The sequence below is a fragment of the Schistocerca piceifrons genome, chromosome 10 (assembly GCF_021461385.2).
Source record: "Schistocerca piceifrons isolate TAMUIC-IGC-003096 chromosome 10, iqSchPice1.1, whole genome shotgun sequence".
Taxonomy (NCBI): domain Eukaryota; kingdom Metazoa; phylum Arthropoda; class Insecta; order Orthoptera; family Acrididae; genus Schistocerca; species Schistocerca piceifrons.
Window position 1 is genome coordinate 30,791,134 of NC_060147.1, and position 13,546 is coordinate 30,804,679.

At 44.2% G+C, this 13,546-nt stretch overlaps 1 protein-coding gene across 2 annotated transcripts in view; it reads right to left on the bottom strand.

Annotated features, from left to right (window-relative positions):
* LOC124718897 (multiple epidermal growth factor-like domains protein 10) overlaps positions 1-13,546 on the bottom strand; it is a 166,116-nt gene that overhangs the window by 24,167 nt on the left and 128,403 nt on the right. Inside the window, exon 8 of one of the 2 annotated variants that reach the window (XM_047244545.1) lies at positions 8,587-8,712. In XM_047244545.1, coding sequence (XP_047100501.1) covers positions 8,587-8,712 — 126 coding nt within the window. Of the gene's footprint in view, positions 1-8,586; positions 8,716-13,546 lie in introns of both variants that reach the window. The other variant, XM_047244544.1, reaches the window with a different exon arrangement.

Genomic DNA, 13,546 nt, shown 5'->3' on the forward strand with positions numbered 1-13,546 from the left:
TTGTGTAGAACCCGTTGCCAGTGATGTGGAAGGCGTAGAATACCGTTAGCAGAGCCTGTTCTGTTTATGGTGCGAATGGAGCGATATAAAGTTATGGTGATTCTCGTGTACGACTATGATGGTGTTATCCTAACGCATTACGTTCCTTCAACGCAGACCGTCAGTGCACAGTATTACTGTTCGTTTTTGAAGCATCACCTGCGAGCAGCTTTGCGAAAGAAGCGGCGATACTTTTACGGAACACACACATCATTTTGCACGACAGAGCGTGGGCGCATACAGAGCAAGCATGGCTAAGCCATGTCTCCGCAATATCCTTTCTTTCGGGAGTGCTAGTTCTGCAAGGTTCGCATGAGAGCTTCTGTAAAGTTTGGAAGGTAGGAGACGAGATACTGGCAGAAGTAGAGTTGTGAGGGCGGGGCGTGAGTCGTGCTTCGGTAGCTCAGATGGTAGAGCACTTGCCCGCGTAAGGCAAAGGTCCCGAGTTCGAGTCTCGGTCCGGCATACAGTTTTGATCTGCCAGGAAGTTTCATATCAGCGCACACTCCGCTGCAGAATCTCATTCTGTGGCTGCTGTGTTCGGTCGATGGGACTGGGAAGTACTGTAGCATCCACCATACTCCCCAGACTTGACTTTGACTTGATTCCGAAGATGAAGGAACCACTTTATGGCATTCGCTTCGGAACTGTTCCAGAGATTCGACAGGCAGTAGACCGCTTCATTCGCACCACAACAGGACAGGCTCTGCTAACGGTATACTACGCCTTCCTCATCGCTGGCAACCGGTTCTACACAACGCTGGTGACTACTTTGAAGGACAGTAACAGGTGCAAACATGTAACTCTTTTGTATAGATTGTGAATAAGTAGTTGCCACTAAGTACCAGCCCTCGTATTTAAGTGATTAACACTGCAAGATCACAGGTTAACGAAAGCGCGATATAAGCCATTGCAAATGTGAAATGCTGGAACATTAATAATCGCTGTAACCGCCACAATATTGAATGAATGGAACCACGCAAACGTGCATGCATTGTGTTGTACAGGTGGCGTATGTCAGCTTGTGGGATGAAGTCCCATGCTTGTTGCACTTGGTCGGTCAGTGCAGGGACGGCTAATGCCGTTTGTGGATGGCGCTGGAGTTAAGGTCAGGTGATGTCCCGTATGTGCTCGACTGGAGACAGATCTGTTGATAGAGCAGGTCAAGGCAAGATGTCGAGACTCTGTAGAGAATGTTATGTTACAACAGCGGTATGTGGACGAGCGTTATCGTGTTGGAAAACGCCCCCTGGAATGCTGTTCATGAATGGCAGAAGGACAATCGGATCACCAGACGGACGTACAATTTTGCAGTCAGAGGGCATGCGATGACCACGAGATTGCTCCTCCTGTCATACGAAATCGCAACCCCAGTCCAGAACTCTAGGTTTAGATCCAATGCTTGTTGCACGTGATCGGTCAATACAGGGACGCTTAATGATATTTGTGGATGGCGCTGGGCATGTCGTCCGATGACGTCGCATGCGTGATCCATTGAAGGGGTGACGTCGACACTCCGCAGAGCGTGTTGGGTTACGACTGCGATATGTGGACGAGCATTATGCTGTTGGAAAACACCTCCCAGAATGTAGCACAACTGGTGCGTGGAATAACCAGGAGAGTGCTTCTCTTGTCATACAAAATCGCACCGCAGACCAGAACTCCATAGCACACTGGACTCGCATTCAGAGGACAATGGTTCAAACCCGCATCTGGCCTCCTGATTTAGGTTTTCCATGATTTCCCTAAATCGCTTCAGGCAAGTGCCAGGATGGTTCCCCATCCTTCCCTATTCCAGTGGGACCGATGACCTCGCTGTTTAGTCACCTCCCACCAACCAACCAACCAACCAAAACTCCAATTGTAGGTCCAGTGTGTCTAGCACGCAGACATGTTGATTCCAGGCCCTCAACTGGTCCCCTCCTAACGAAAATGAACTCTCGATTGACATCATTGAAGTCGCAAATGGAGGTGGTTTGGGATCAGTGGAATTCACGCTACAGAACGTCTGGCTGCGAGCTGTCCTCCAAGTAACACACTGGTAACAACTGTTGTGTCACTATGGTGTCAACTGCTGCTCAGACTGCTACTGCAGATGAAGTACGATGCGCCACAACCATACGCAGAACACGATGCTCTTTAGAGTGCTGGAACGCTCCATGTTTGACCGGTCACTGCTCGCCTGTTGACAGGGGGACCGAGCCGCTCGTGTCCGGCCCCACACGACTAGGCTCGGTCACGTACTCGCCCCATGTCTGTTGAAATGAAATGTCGTGTGGCGAGGGCCTCCCGTCGGGTATTGACTCGCATTCGGGAGGACGACGGTTCAATCCCGTCTCCAGCCATCCTGATTTAGGTTTTCCGTGATTTCCATAAATCGTTTCAGGCAAATGCCGGGATGGTTCCTTAGAAAGGGCACGGCCGATTTCCTTCCCAATCCTTCCCTAACCCGAGCTTGCGCTCCGTCTCTAATGACCTCGTTGTCGACGGGACGTTAAACACTAACATCCTCCTCCCTCCTCTCCCGTCGGGTAGACCGTTCGCCTGGTGCAGGTCTTTCGAGTTGACGCCACTTCGGCGACCTGCGCGTCAATGGGAATGAAGTGATGATGATTAGGACAACACAACACCCAGTCTCTGGGCGGAGAAAATCTCCGACCCAGCCGGGAATCGAACCCGTGACAGTCTGTCACGCTGACCACTCAGCTACCGGGGGCGGACCCCATGTCTGATGTCCGGATTCCGGACACGCGGATAACCGAGCATGACCGGTCACCGCTGACCTCTCACCTCGCCTCGCCACGGCTCGCTTCACTGTACTGTGCAAATCCAACGCCTCTCTCTCTCTCTCTCTCTCTCTCTCTCTCTCACACACACACTCACTCACTCACACACACACACACACACACACACACACACACACACACACACACACACACAAAATGTATTTATCTCTGTCTCTCTCTCTTTTAATACAAAAGTAACGTTTCCAAGAACGGGTACGAGACACACCTAAATTCATAAAGCAATTGGGAAGTAAAATGATATTTCAATACAATCGTGGATAGAAGACGAGTCTCATTTCCAAACAGAAGATATATTTTTCCTTTTATTAATAGGAAACATTAAATAAGTGTTGTCCCTGTAAGCTAGAAGACAACCATCTTCATAAAGAAAGCATACAAAGAACATTAAACATTTACAGACGTGACTTGTCGTACTTTTCACATGTTTGCAACAGAAACAAAATTATAGTTATTGTTTATCAGCAGTAAATCACTTACGCGTTCCGCATTTAATTGGTCGCGGCGATTTGTTAGTAACATGCCGGCTTTACTAAAGCATCTTTCACTAGGTGCGCTTGTTGCTGGGATACAGAAAATATGTCGTGCAACTGCAGCCAGGCCTGGCAGATCTGTTTCATGTCTGCTCCCCCACCTTAAGATGTCATCATCTCCGGGGTGCATTAAAATGTAGAGATCTACTTCATCTGCTGCGGATGATCTGTTGTTCCTCCATTCCTTGAAACGAACTCTCTTTCTGGGTCTATGATAATAGAGTGTGTAAGGATTCCAGCATAGTGTACAAGCTGTTCCAGTGTGTGTAGGCCTCTAGTTTCAACGATGATTTCAAAGACGAGCAGAGCCTACTTCTCTTAATGTACCTTATAATGCATTTTGCAGTATTTATTGTTAATGCGATGTTCGGGGCATTATTTAGCAAGAAGTTGTCTTCATCGAAACTATGGCTAAGTGTGTGTTTATACAATGAGCAGCACAAGGAATCCTTTCGTGATTTTCCAAAGCCTTTATTACATTGGCACCCTGGTCGGAGACAAAAACAAAACTGTGCAACATGTCCGGCGAAATGTCCCAATCACCCATCCTCTCTTCAATTTCTATCATAATATTTACTCCCGTCTTCTTAACTCCCGGCAATTTTGTTGTAAATAAAACATTGTTCCCAACAGACCAATCTGTGTTAATGTAATGAGTTGTAAGCGTTAAATAGTGCACCAGATTTTGCGAACCAGTCCACATATCATCTGTCGCAGCACATATTTTATTAATAACTTCTGCAATAACAGAAGGCATTATGCTGTTCCGTATTGCATCAGCTCGTTCTTTGACATATCTGCTTATAGTAGAGGGATGTGGCATGACATCTGCCACGTTAACTTCTCCATAATGCGCACCTAGATATGCTAATTCTTGGCCTAGTTCTCTGAAACCTTCACCGGAAACAGCATTAAAAGGTCTCATATCTTTAGCACACATGGCAACACACTTTGCTGTAATACTATTTTTTATTACTGCCGATATCCGTGAAGGAGCTGTATCTTTGTGAGATTTCTTGCAACTGTGTTTCTTTAAATGAGTGGTTCCCGACTGGAAACACGATAATGTGGAGCAGTTTATGCACGATACGTACCCAGTAGACACACTGTTTTCGTCTACAACCAACAGAAATTTACTCCATACTAGGCTTTTTAGACCTTCCAGTTTCTTCAATGTGTAAACATTGGTTTCAATCTTACATCTTACTGTACTGGCTTCCTCGCGCTGCATGATTACAGAGAGAGAGACACACCACACGGATAATGACACGTGTAATGTGTTTGAAGTTACGTGCTACGTATTCGGTCACGGCTTCTGTGCTCGGTCAATAGAACTAGTGCGGGCAGCCTATCCAGTTAGGGTGTGCTCGCCCCATTTCGTATTTTGTGCTCGCTTACTCGGTCATGCAAGACTCTAATGCTCTTCCCTCTCGGTAGTGCCGTGTGATCGTCTGGAACCTTCCTGCGAACGCGCATTACTGTGAATACCGCTGCCACTAAACATGTACAGTAGCTACATTCCTGCCAGGTCTTTCTGCAGTATCACAGAAGAAAGATCCAGATTCTCATACCCCTACAACACGACCTCGTTAAAATTCAGTGGGGCGTTGATAATGACGTCTTTGTCTCCTTAAAGGCATTCCACATTGACATCGAAACACCTCGTCCAGTATCAAAGGTAACTAACGTTCACGGCCGTTACAGCGTGTAGAGGTGCTACAAGCTCCACTCTTATGTGACTGGTGCGAAATTTGAATAGACATCTTCCACATATACATTGAAGAGCCAAAGAAACTGGTACACCTGCCTAATATCGTCTGTGCCCCCGCGAGCACGCAGAAGTGCCGCAACACGACGTGGCATGGACACGACTAGCGTCTGAAGTAGCGCTGGAGGGAACGGACACCATGAATCCTGCAGGGCTGCTCATAAATCCGTAAGAGTACGAGGGGGTAGAGATCTCTTCTGAACAGCACGTTGCAAGGCATCCCACATATGCACAATAATGTTAATGTCCGGGGAGTTTGGTGGTCAGCGGAAGCGTTTAAACTCAGAAGAGTGTCCCTGGAACCACTCTGTAGCAATTCTGGACGTGTGGGCTGTCGCATTGTCCTGCTGGAAATTGCCCAAGTCCGTCGGAATGCACAATAGACACGAATGGATTCAGATGATCAAGCAGGATGCTTACGTACGTGTCACCTGCCACAGTCTATCTAGACGTATCAGGGGTCGCATAACACTCCAAACTGCACACGCCCCAACCATTACAGAGCCTCCACCAGCTTGAACAGTTCCCTGCTGACATGCAGCGTCCATGGATTCATGAGATTGTCTCCATACCCGTACACGTTCATCCACTTGATTCAATTTGAAATGACTCGTCCGACCAGGCAACATATTTTGTGTCGTCAGCAGGCCATTGTCGGTGTTCATGGGCCCACGCGAGGCGTAAAGCTTTGTATCATGCAGTAATCAAGAGTACACGAGTGGTCCTTCGGCTCCAAAAGCTCGTACCAATTATGTTTCGTGGAATGGTTCGCACGCTAACACTTGTCGATGGCCCAGTACTGACATCTGCAGCAATTTGCAGAAGGATTGCACTTGTGTCACGCTGAACGATTCTCTTCAATCGTCGTTGGTCCCTTTGTTGCAGGATCTTTCTCCGGCCGCAGCGATCTCGGAGATTTGATGTTTTACCAGGTTCCTGATATTGGCGGTACCCTCGTGAAATGGTCGTACGGGAAAATCCCCACTTCATCGCTACTTTGGTGATGCTGTGTCCCTTCGTTCTTGTTAACACCACGTTAAAACTGCCATTGTAGCAGGAGTAACCGAACCAACAACTGCGCCAGACACTTGTTTTATATACACGTTGCCGATCGCAGCGCCGTATTCCTCCTGTGTACATCTCTCTGTACTTGAATACGCATGCCTACACCAGTTTCTTTAGCACTTCAGTGTAGAAACACGCCTACCAACTTTAGTTTATGTCGCATCACTTCTTCTCGGCGTTGCGATTTTTTTTTCCGTCCAATACGTATTGGACAAATCACCGCCACGTTTAGTGAGTGGGAAATTTTGAAGTATCAGCATTCAAACTACCAAGTTGCCAGCTTATATCACACGCTTCTTCTATAACTGCTAGGCCTGCCAGACATCTGGGATTAACCCAGACAGTCCTCATTTTTAGTGCTGTCCCGGGTAATGGCTGGGGTTGCCAAAATGTCTAGGTTTGAGAATTTTATGATTGATGTGCATTTTTTAAATTTTAAATTTGTATGCTGGACATCGCGTTTTAAACATTGTCTTACAGTCGTGCCTCTGTTAGCTGACCTTTTAAGCAAATACTTGACATGGATTGGGGCCTTCCAGATTCCGCCACAACTTTTCACTCTACTTTTAGTCATTTGGCAACACATTACGAGTTGTATTTGTGTTCTTTTCATCCGTCAACTAACTCATCTCCACGTTTTAAATCATTTTATATCTGTTTGCATTTTTGTGTGATCGCTTAGCAATGGACAAAAGGAAGCGTGTGTTTAATGTTATGCTGCAATAGGGATACAAATGTTTAGAACTCTCTAATGGCAGTAACGACGAATTTGTTTGTTGCGTACTATGCAATGGAGAACTTCTGTCGCGCATAAAGGAAAGGGTGATACTAGAGACCATATGAAAATATTTAAACATCAGAGTGTTATTAATGTTGCTGGTTCACCAAGCATAGCACTTTTTCTTAAAGCCAAAGATGCATGGAGGCATCATCATGTGAAGATGGGAATAGCCCTGATCTGGAGTGTGCCGCTAAAGTTGTTACATTTTTCACACCACCATACTAGACACGAAATGGATGTCAGAACATCAGACTGGACGTCTTAACTGCTAAAACAGTTACATGACCACAAAAGTTTCGTCTGCTAATCAAAACTGGGGCGATTATTGTTAATGTTATTTCTCCATTTATATTTGATAATAGGTTGCACTCGTTGGAAAACATTAATTACATAACTGCAATGATGAATAGCTCAGGCAGAAGTGAAGCAAAACTTGTTCTGATTGTTCTGAGATATATGTCTGGGGACGGGAATTAAAGTTAAACTTGAGAAACGGTCTAATTTCGATTTAGTACCTTCTGCAGTGTGTGAAAAAGTACAAACGTGAAGAAAAATTGGGTTGTTATACTGCTGTTTAGTGAAAAATACAAATGAGTAAATTAAGTTTGTCTGTTATGTATATGAAGCTGAGTGTATGTCTGGAACCTCCATGCAATACACTGGATCAATTTCAGCTGAATTTGGTACAGGAACAGCAGATATTACAAGTATCTGCACTATGGGGTTTAGAAACTCCTAGGTCCAATAGGAATGGAGATGTGGGCAAAAACGCGTTTTTTCAGCCTCTGGGATATAAATTGTCCTGCACAAAAGGCGTTTTGTCTTGGAACAGTATCGGGTTGTCACAGCAACTTGCTTTGCAAGGCAGCCTAATGGTGGGGTAAAAATCATTTTTCCAGCCCCTGGCATGTAGGTTGCCCTGCATGACAGGTGTGTTGTCAGTGTAGCATCAGCCTGCATTACTGAACTGTATTGCAGGGGGTTACACATGCCGATCACCATGGCTGTGGATAGGCTGAGGTGGATATAGGAGAGGACAGACCAAGTGAGGGGGAGGAGGAAATGACCAGCAAGAGGAGGGAGGGAGAGACAGAGATAGACAAAGAGAGACAGAGACAGAGACAAAGAGAGATACATTATGCAGGTGGAAGGTTTAGAGGAGTAGTGGGCAGGTGGAGAAGGGCAGTTAGAAAGAGAGATTTGGAGGAGCATGTGGTCAGAGAGATGGAGGATGAAGATGTGGCCAGGGAGGGGTGAAGGAAATGGACAAAAAGAGGGGGAAGGAAGATGAGACAGTGAGATTGGGAAGTGGAGACAGACAGACAGATAGAGATGAGAGGCTGAGGTGGACATAAAGAGAGAAAGGAGGAGGTGTGTTCAGTATATGTGTCAAACATATTCGTGGATGAATCTGTGGAGAAAATTCTAGTGTTTCAATAGACTTATAAGACTTTTCAGTAATTTCAGAAACAGATCCGAGGTTGACTCGAGAAACTGTAGTAATGTATCCTGGGTTGTGTCCAAAAAATACTCCTTCATTTGTCAACAAATTGCAATTTTTTTTCGCATAGTGTTTGTCATTGACTGTGAGCCTACCTTGTTCGAGAAGGCCCTTGCCACTCCGCCTCTTCTTCCACCACACGACCACAACCACAGTCGACGTCAGCGCCAGTAGGACCACTACCCCGAGCCCAGCAGCGGCTGCCACTGGTAGAGATGTTCCTGCTGTCGGCAACAAAAAATTATGTACATTGCTGCCAACTGAAATTGCAACGGTAGGAATGGTAAAAAGTAACGAATTTTACTTTTTATTCGAATACAGTACAGTAGGACAAATACATGAAAATTTGTAGGTCATCTACAGAGTACAGAGGATGCGAAATTCAATACACAGAATGGCTAACCATGGCAGCAGCAGGGGCTCCAATTATGGATGGCGGTTGTTCCTGAAAGAATTGGTTTTGGTCATATCGTTTTTTTTTTCATCTCCAGTTTAAAATGACTGTTATAACCGCTCAAAATAACAGGTTTTTTATTTCTGTTATATCCAGAAACAAACATAGCATCAAACGAAGATTGAAAAATTCTGAGAGTCCCTAGGGCTTTTGCATTACATGTTTCAAGATATATATAATGAAACTATCAATTGAAACAGATGAATAAAAGAAAACTTTGTGCATAACTGTTCGCTGCTTTTTTTGGGAAGTATCCTACAAAAAAATCACAAGTATTATCCTATTTATTCTAGTTTTTTTAAACTCCTCTAAAAAATTATGCTATAATCGGAGATAATACAACTATTTGGACAACATGAACAGTCAGTGTTAAAGGGTGAAAACTGAGGTTGGAGAAAACTATTTTTCTTGCTATGTTGCCCGTGTTCAAGGACCACAAACACGTAAAGGCGTACTTTGTAGACCGTCTACTTTCTATTTTCATTACATATGATTAATGAATTTTTAAGTTTTCAGTTTATTATCATTGCCCTAATTTCCTTTTTTACTTCATTATTTCGCAGAAATGTCAGATAAATGATAAGCTTCCGTGTAAAATTTGTAGCGTTCTTCTTTAACTATTTCGAATGAAAACCAGTTTCATAACCAAATAATTTTATTTACCGTTTAACAGGAATGTGAATGTAATTGAGTCTTTGAAGATTAAACTAAAAACACTCTTTAAAAAATACAAATGAACAGTTGACAAAATAGGTTTAACAACAACAAATGCTTGACAATAGTTAAAATGTCAATACTTACTGTCCAATCTGTCCATAAATACTCTATGATGAACTGATCTGTTGGTCGACTCCTTTCATCAGAAACGGTATTATTCAAAGATAATACCAGTAAATCAGAAGCCACCAAAGTTCCCGCCAACAATGAATGTTTTGCAGCTGGAAATGACAGGTCTACCATACACCTTCAACTATGTTCCCAAAAACCGAAGGTGTAGTGAATGACAACAGGTGCATTATTGACACAGCAATGCTATGCTTTTGTCACTCATTGTTAATAACTATCAGTGTTGTTATTAAAATAGCTCTGACTGCTTTTTCCATAGTCTACAATAACGCAATATTGATCTGAAAGCAATGGAAATTTTATGAACAAACATGAGTCGCTTAAAAAAAGTTATTTAAAAATCAAAAATGTTAACACCACTGCAATGACAAAATGATACATCAGTTTTACTCATACATCCGGTTATTAGTAAAGAAAATACCGAAAGCTAGCGGTTATTCGGAATGAAAAAAGCAGTTTCTGTTTTAACCGGTTGGTTTTTCCCATCCTTAGTGTTGAGTCGAACTGACCCTGGAAGACAGATATGGGTCCGTCAGTTAATGCTGATTCAACTCTGCCAGTCCCTCGACAAACCATGGGCAATTGAACAAGAGACCCCGTGATCTAGTCAGTGATAAGTATTTGTTTATTTTGCATGGCACAGTATGAAGATTCATTACATCATGACACAAATGGTACGATACTACATTGCTAACACGTGAAAAATCTCACAGTAACAGTAAGCAGTTCTTTGCATGTTATGTACAAATGCTCACGTATTATGTGGGCAGTACTCGTGTGTTTTCAGTTGCAGTAAGCAGATCACTACAGTCACCTCATATCTTTCACATGTGTTCATAATTAGAAGTAAGGTTAAAAAATGAAACATTACCTTCTTTCTGGTGAAATCTATGGCTCTTCCGCCATGTTTTGATGAAATAAACTTCTCATCTTTTTAAGACAAAGATTCTTAATTTCTTTTAATTAGCTTGGAGGAGAAATTGTCACAAATTCTCATATTTCGCAAAAGTGCTTCTAAAATATTTCTGTTTGCTGATGACACTAGCTTCGTAGTAATGGATACTGAGTGCAACATTGGCACTCTTTCAAATAACACATTCCATGAGATAAGTTCATGGCTTGTAGAAAATAAATTAACGCTAAATCACAGTAAGACTCAGTTTTTATATTTTATAAACACAGTTCAACAAAATCTGAAGTTTTAATTTCACATAATGGGCATACGATTAGTGAAATTTAACAGTTCAAATTTCTTGGTGTTCAGATTGATAGTAAACTGCCGTGGAAAGCCCACTTTCAGGACCCTGTTCAGAGATTTCATGCTGCCATTTTTACTATTCGACCAGCATCTGAAGTAAGTGATAGTTAGACACGAAAAATAGTTTGCTTAGCTAACCTAAGGACATCACACACAGCCATTCCCGACGCAGGATTCGAACCTGCGACCGTAGCGGTCGTGCGGTTGCAGGCTAAAACGCCTAGAACCGCTCGGCCACGCCGGCCGCCAGTGACTATTCCCTGAGACGAAAAATGACAGTTGCTCATCGGTAATTGTACCTACTGCATTCTAACAACAGAATGCCTGTCACTACAAGAATATAACTGTGTTTCAGAATGACATTTTAAAATTTTGGGGACGGGTTCCTTACGCCAAAACAAGGAAGAAGGACTAGTAAATATGGGCTTCAAAATGCATACATTAAGATCTACGAGCACTTTTTCATCGTCTATACTGTGAAGGAAGTCCTTATTTTACACGTCTAGTTCTGCAGGACCAAATTGAGGAGCAAATCTCGAAGGTCATGGAGCGTGTAAGTACATGAAATTACAATATAAAAGTAATCACACACACAATAAAATATTTATGAATCAAAAAAAAAAAGAGAAGCTATAAGTTTATGTAAATGCAAACAACGATGTAACAAAGGAATCAGCCAAACTCCTCGACAGAACAGAAGGAATGACCCACAAGGAAACTCTACAAATTCGATTTGAAAGCCCGTCGATTACTGCTAAGATTTTTGACTTCTTGTGGTAGGTTATTGAAAATGGATCCAGCAGTGTACCGCAGACCTTGCTGCACAATAGTCAAGGAAGTGCGATCCAAATGCAGGTTGGATATTTGCCTAGTATTAACTGAGTTAAAGCTGCTAATTCTTGGTTGGTTTAAACAGGGGGGGAGGGAAGGGACCAAACTGCGAGGTCATTGGTCCCTTCTTCTCAGTGGAACAATTACCTAAGGGAAAGAAGAAAACAAAGACCTACGGCGCAATAACAGGAGAAAGAAGGAACCAGAAGAACGATAGAAGGACAACAAATCCTACAATGGACAAAACAGTACAAGAAAACGACAGAGAGACCCGACAAACAGGGAGAAGAGGTTAAAAACAAGAAAGCAGATTATCATGGCTGGCTGACCATGAGAATAAAAAAAGGAGAAGCCAGCCACTCTGGAACACATTAAAACCTCCACGCTAAAAGCCCTAGGGTGGAGTACAGAAAGGGACAAAGACCATGCAATAAAACTCAGATCAAATGATAAAACCAACCCACAGGAGTAAAACGTAAACTAAAGCTGCTGTTGAGGCATTGTCACCCAACACCGAAGGTAGGGTGCTGGGGAAGTTAGATATCCACCGCAAAGTGGCTAAAAGTGGGCAGTCCAGCAAGAGGTGGCTGACTCTCATTTGGGAGTCACAGCAACACTGAAGTGGGTCCTCGTGACGGAGTAGGTAACCATGTGTGAGCCACATGCGGCCACTGCAGAGGTGGCAAGGGACAACTGATTCCCTGCGAGAAGCCCACAGGGAAGACTTCCACACATTCGCAGTCTCCTTAATGATACAAGTTTGTTATGCATACTGTTATGCCACTCCGAATCCCAAAGTCGAAAAACCTTGCGGCGTAAGACGGAACACAGGTCAGTTCCAGAGATGCCCAGGAGCAGTTTCCGCATAGCCTGTTTGCCAAGCCTGTCAGCAAGTTCGTTGCCTGGAATTCCGACGTATCTTGGGGTCCACACAACCACCACTGAAGGACTGGAATGTTCCGGGGCATAAATGGACTCCTGGATGTTCGCTACCAAAGGATGGCGTGGATAGTGTTGGTCGATAACTTTTAAGCTGGTCAGGGAAAAAACGACTCACCAGAACAGGAACGGATGTACTGGAGTGCACGAGATATGGCCACAAGCTCTGCAGTGAATACACTGCAGCTACCGGGCAAGGAATTCTGTTCAATGTGGCCTCTGTGGACATAGGCGAAGCCAACATCGAGCCGTCGGTGTAAACTACTTCAGAGCCCCGGAACACGTCAAGCATCGAGAGGAAGTGACAGTGGAGAGCAGCAGGGTTAACAGGGTCCTTAGGGCCATGCAAAAGACGAAGCTTCGGCCGACATGTACACTATGGAGCTGTACGTGAATGGACCTCAAGCAGGGGTGGTAAAGTGATAGACTCCAGTTCAAAGAGAAGGGATCACACGCAAACCACATTCATGAACCCTAACCTGGACCACCGATGCAGGTTCAAATGGTTCTGAGCACTCTGGGACTTAACATCTGTGGTCATCAGTCCCCTAGAACTTAGAACTACTTAAACCTAACTAACCTAAGGACATCACACACATCCATGCCCGAGGCAGGATTCGAACCTGCGACCGTAGCAGTCGCGGGGTTCCGGACTGCGCGCCTAGAACCGCTAGACCACCGCGGCCGGCACCGATGCAGGAGATGAACTGCTGCGGGTGGGAAAAGA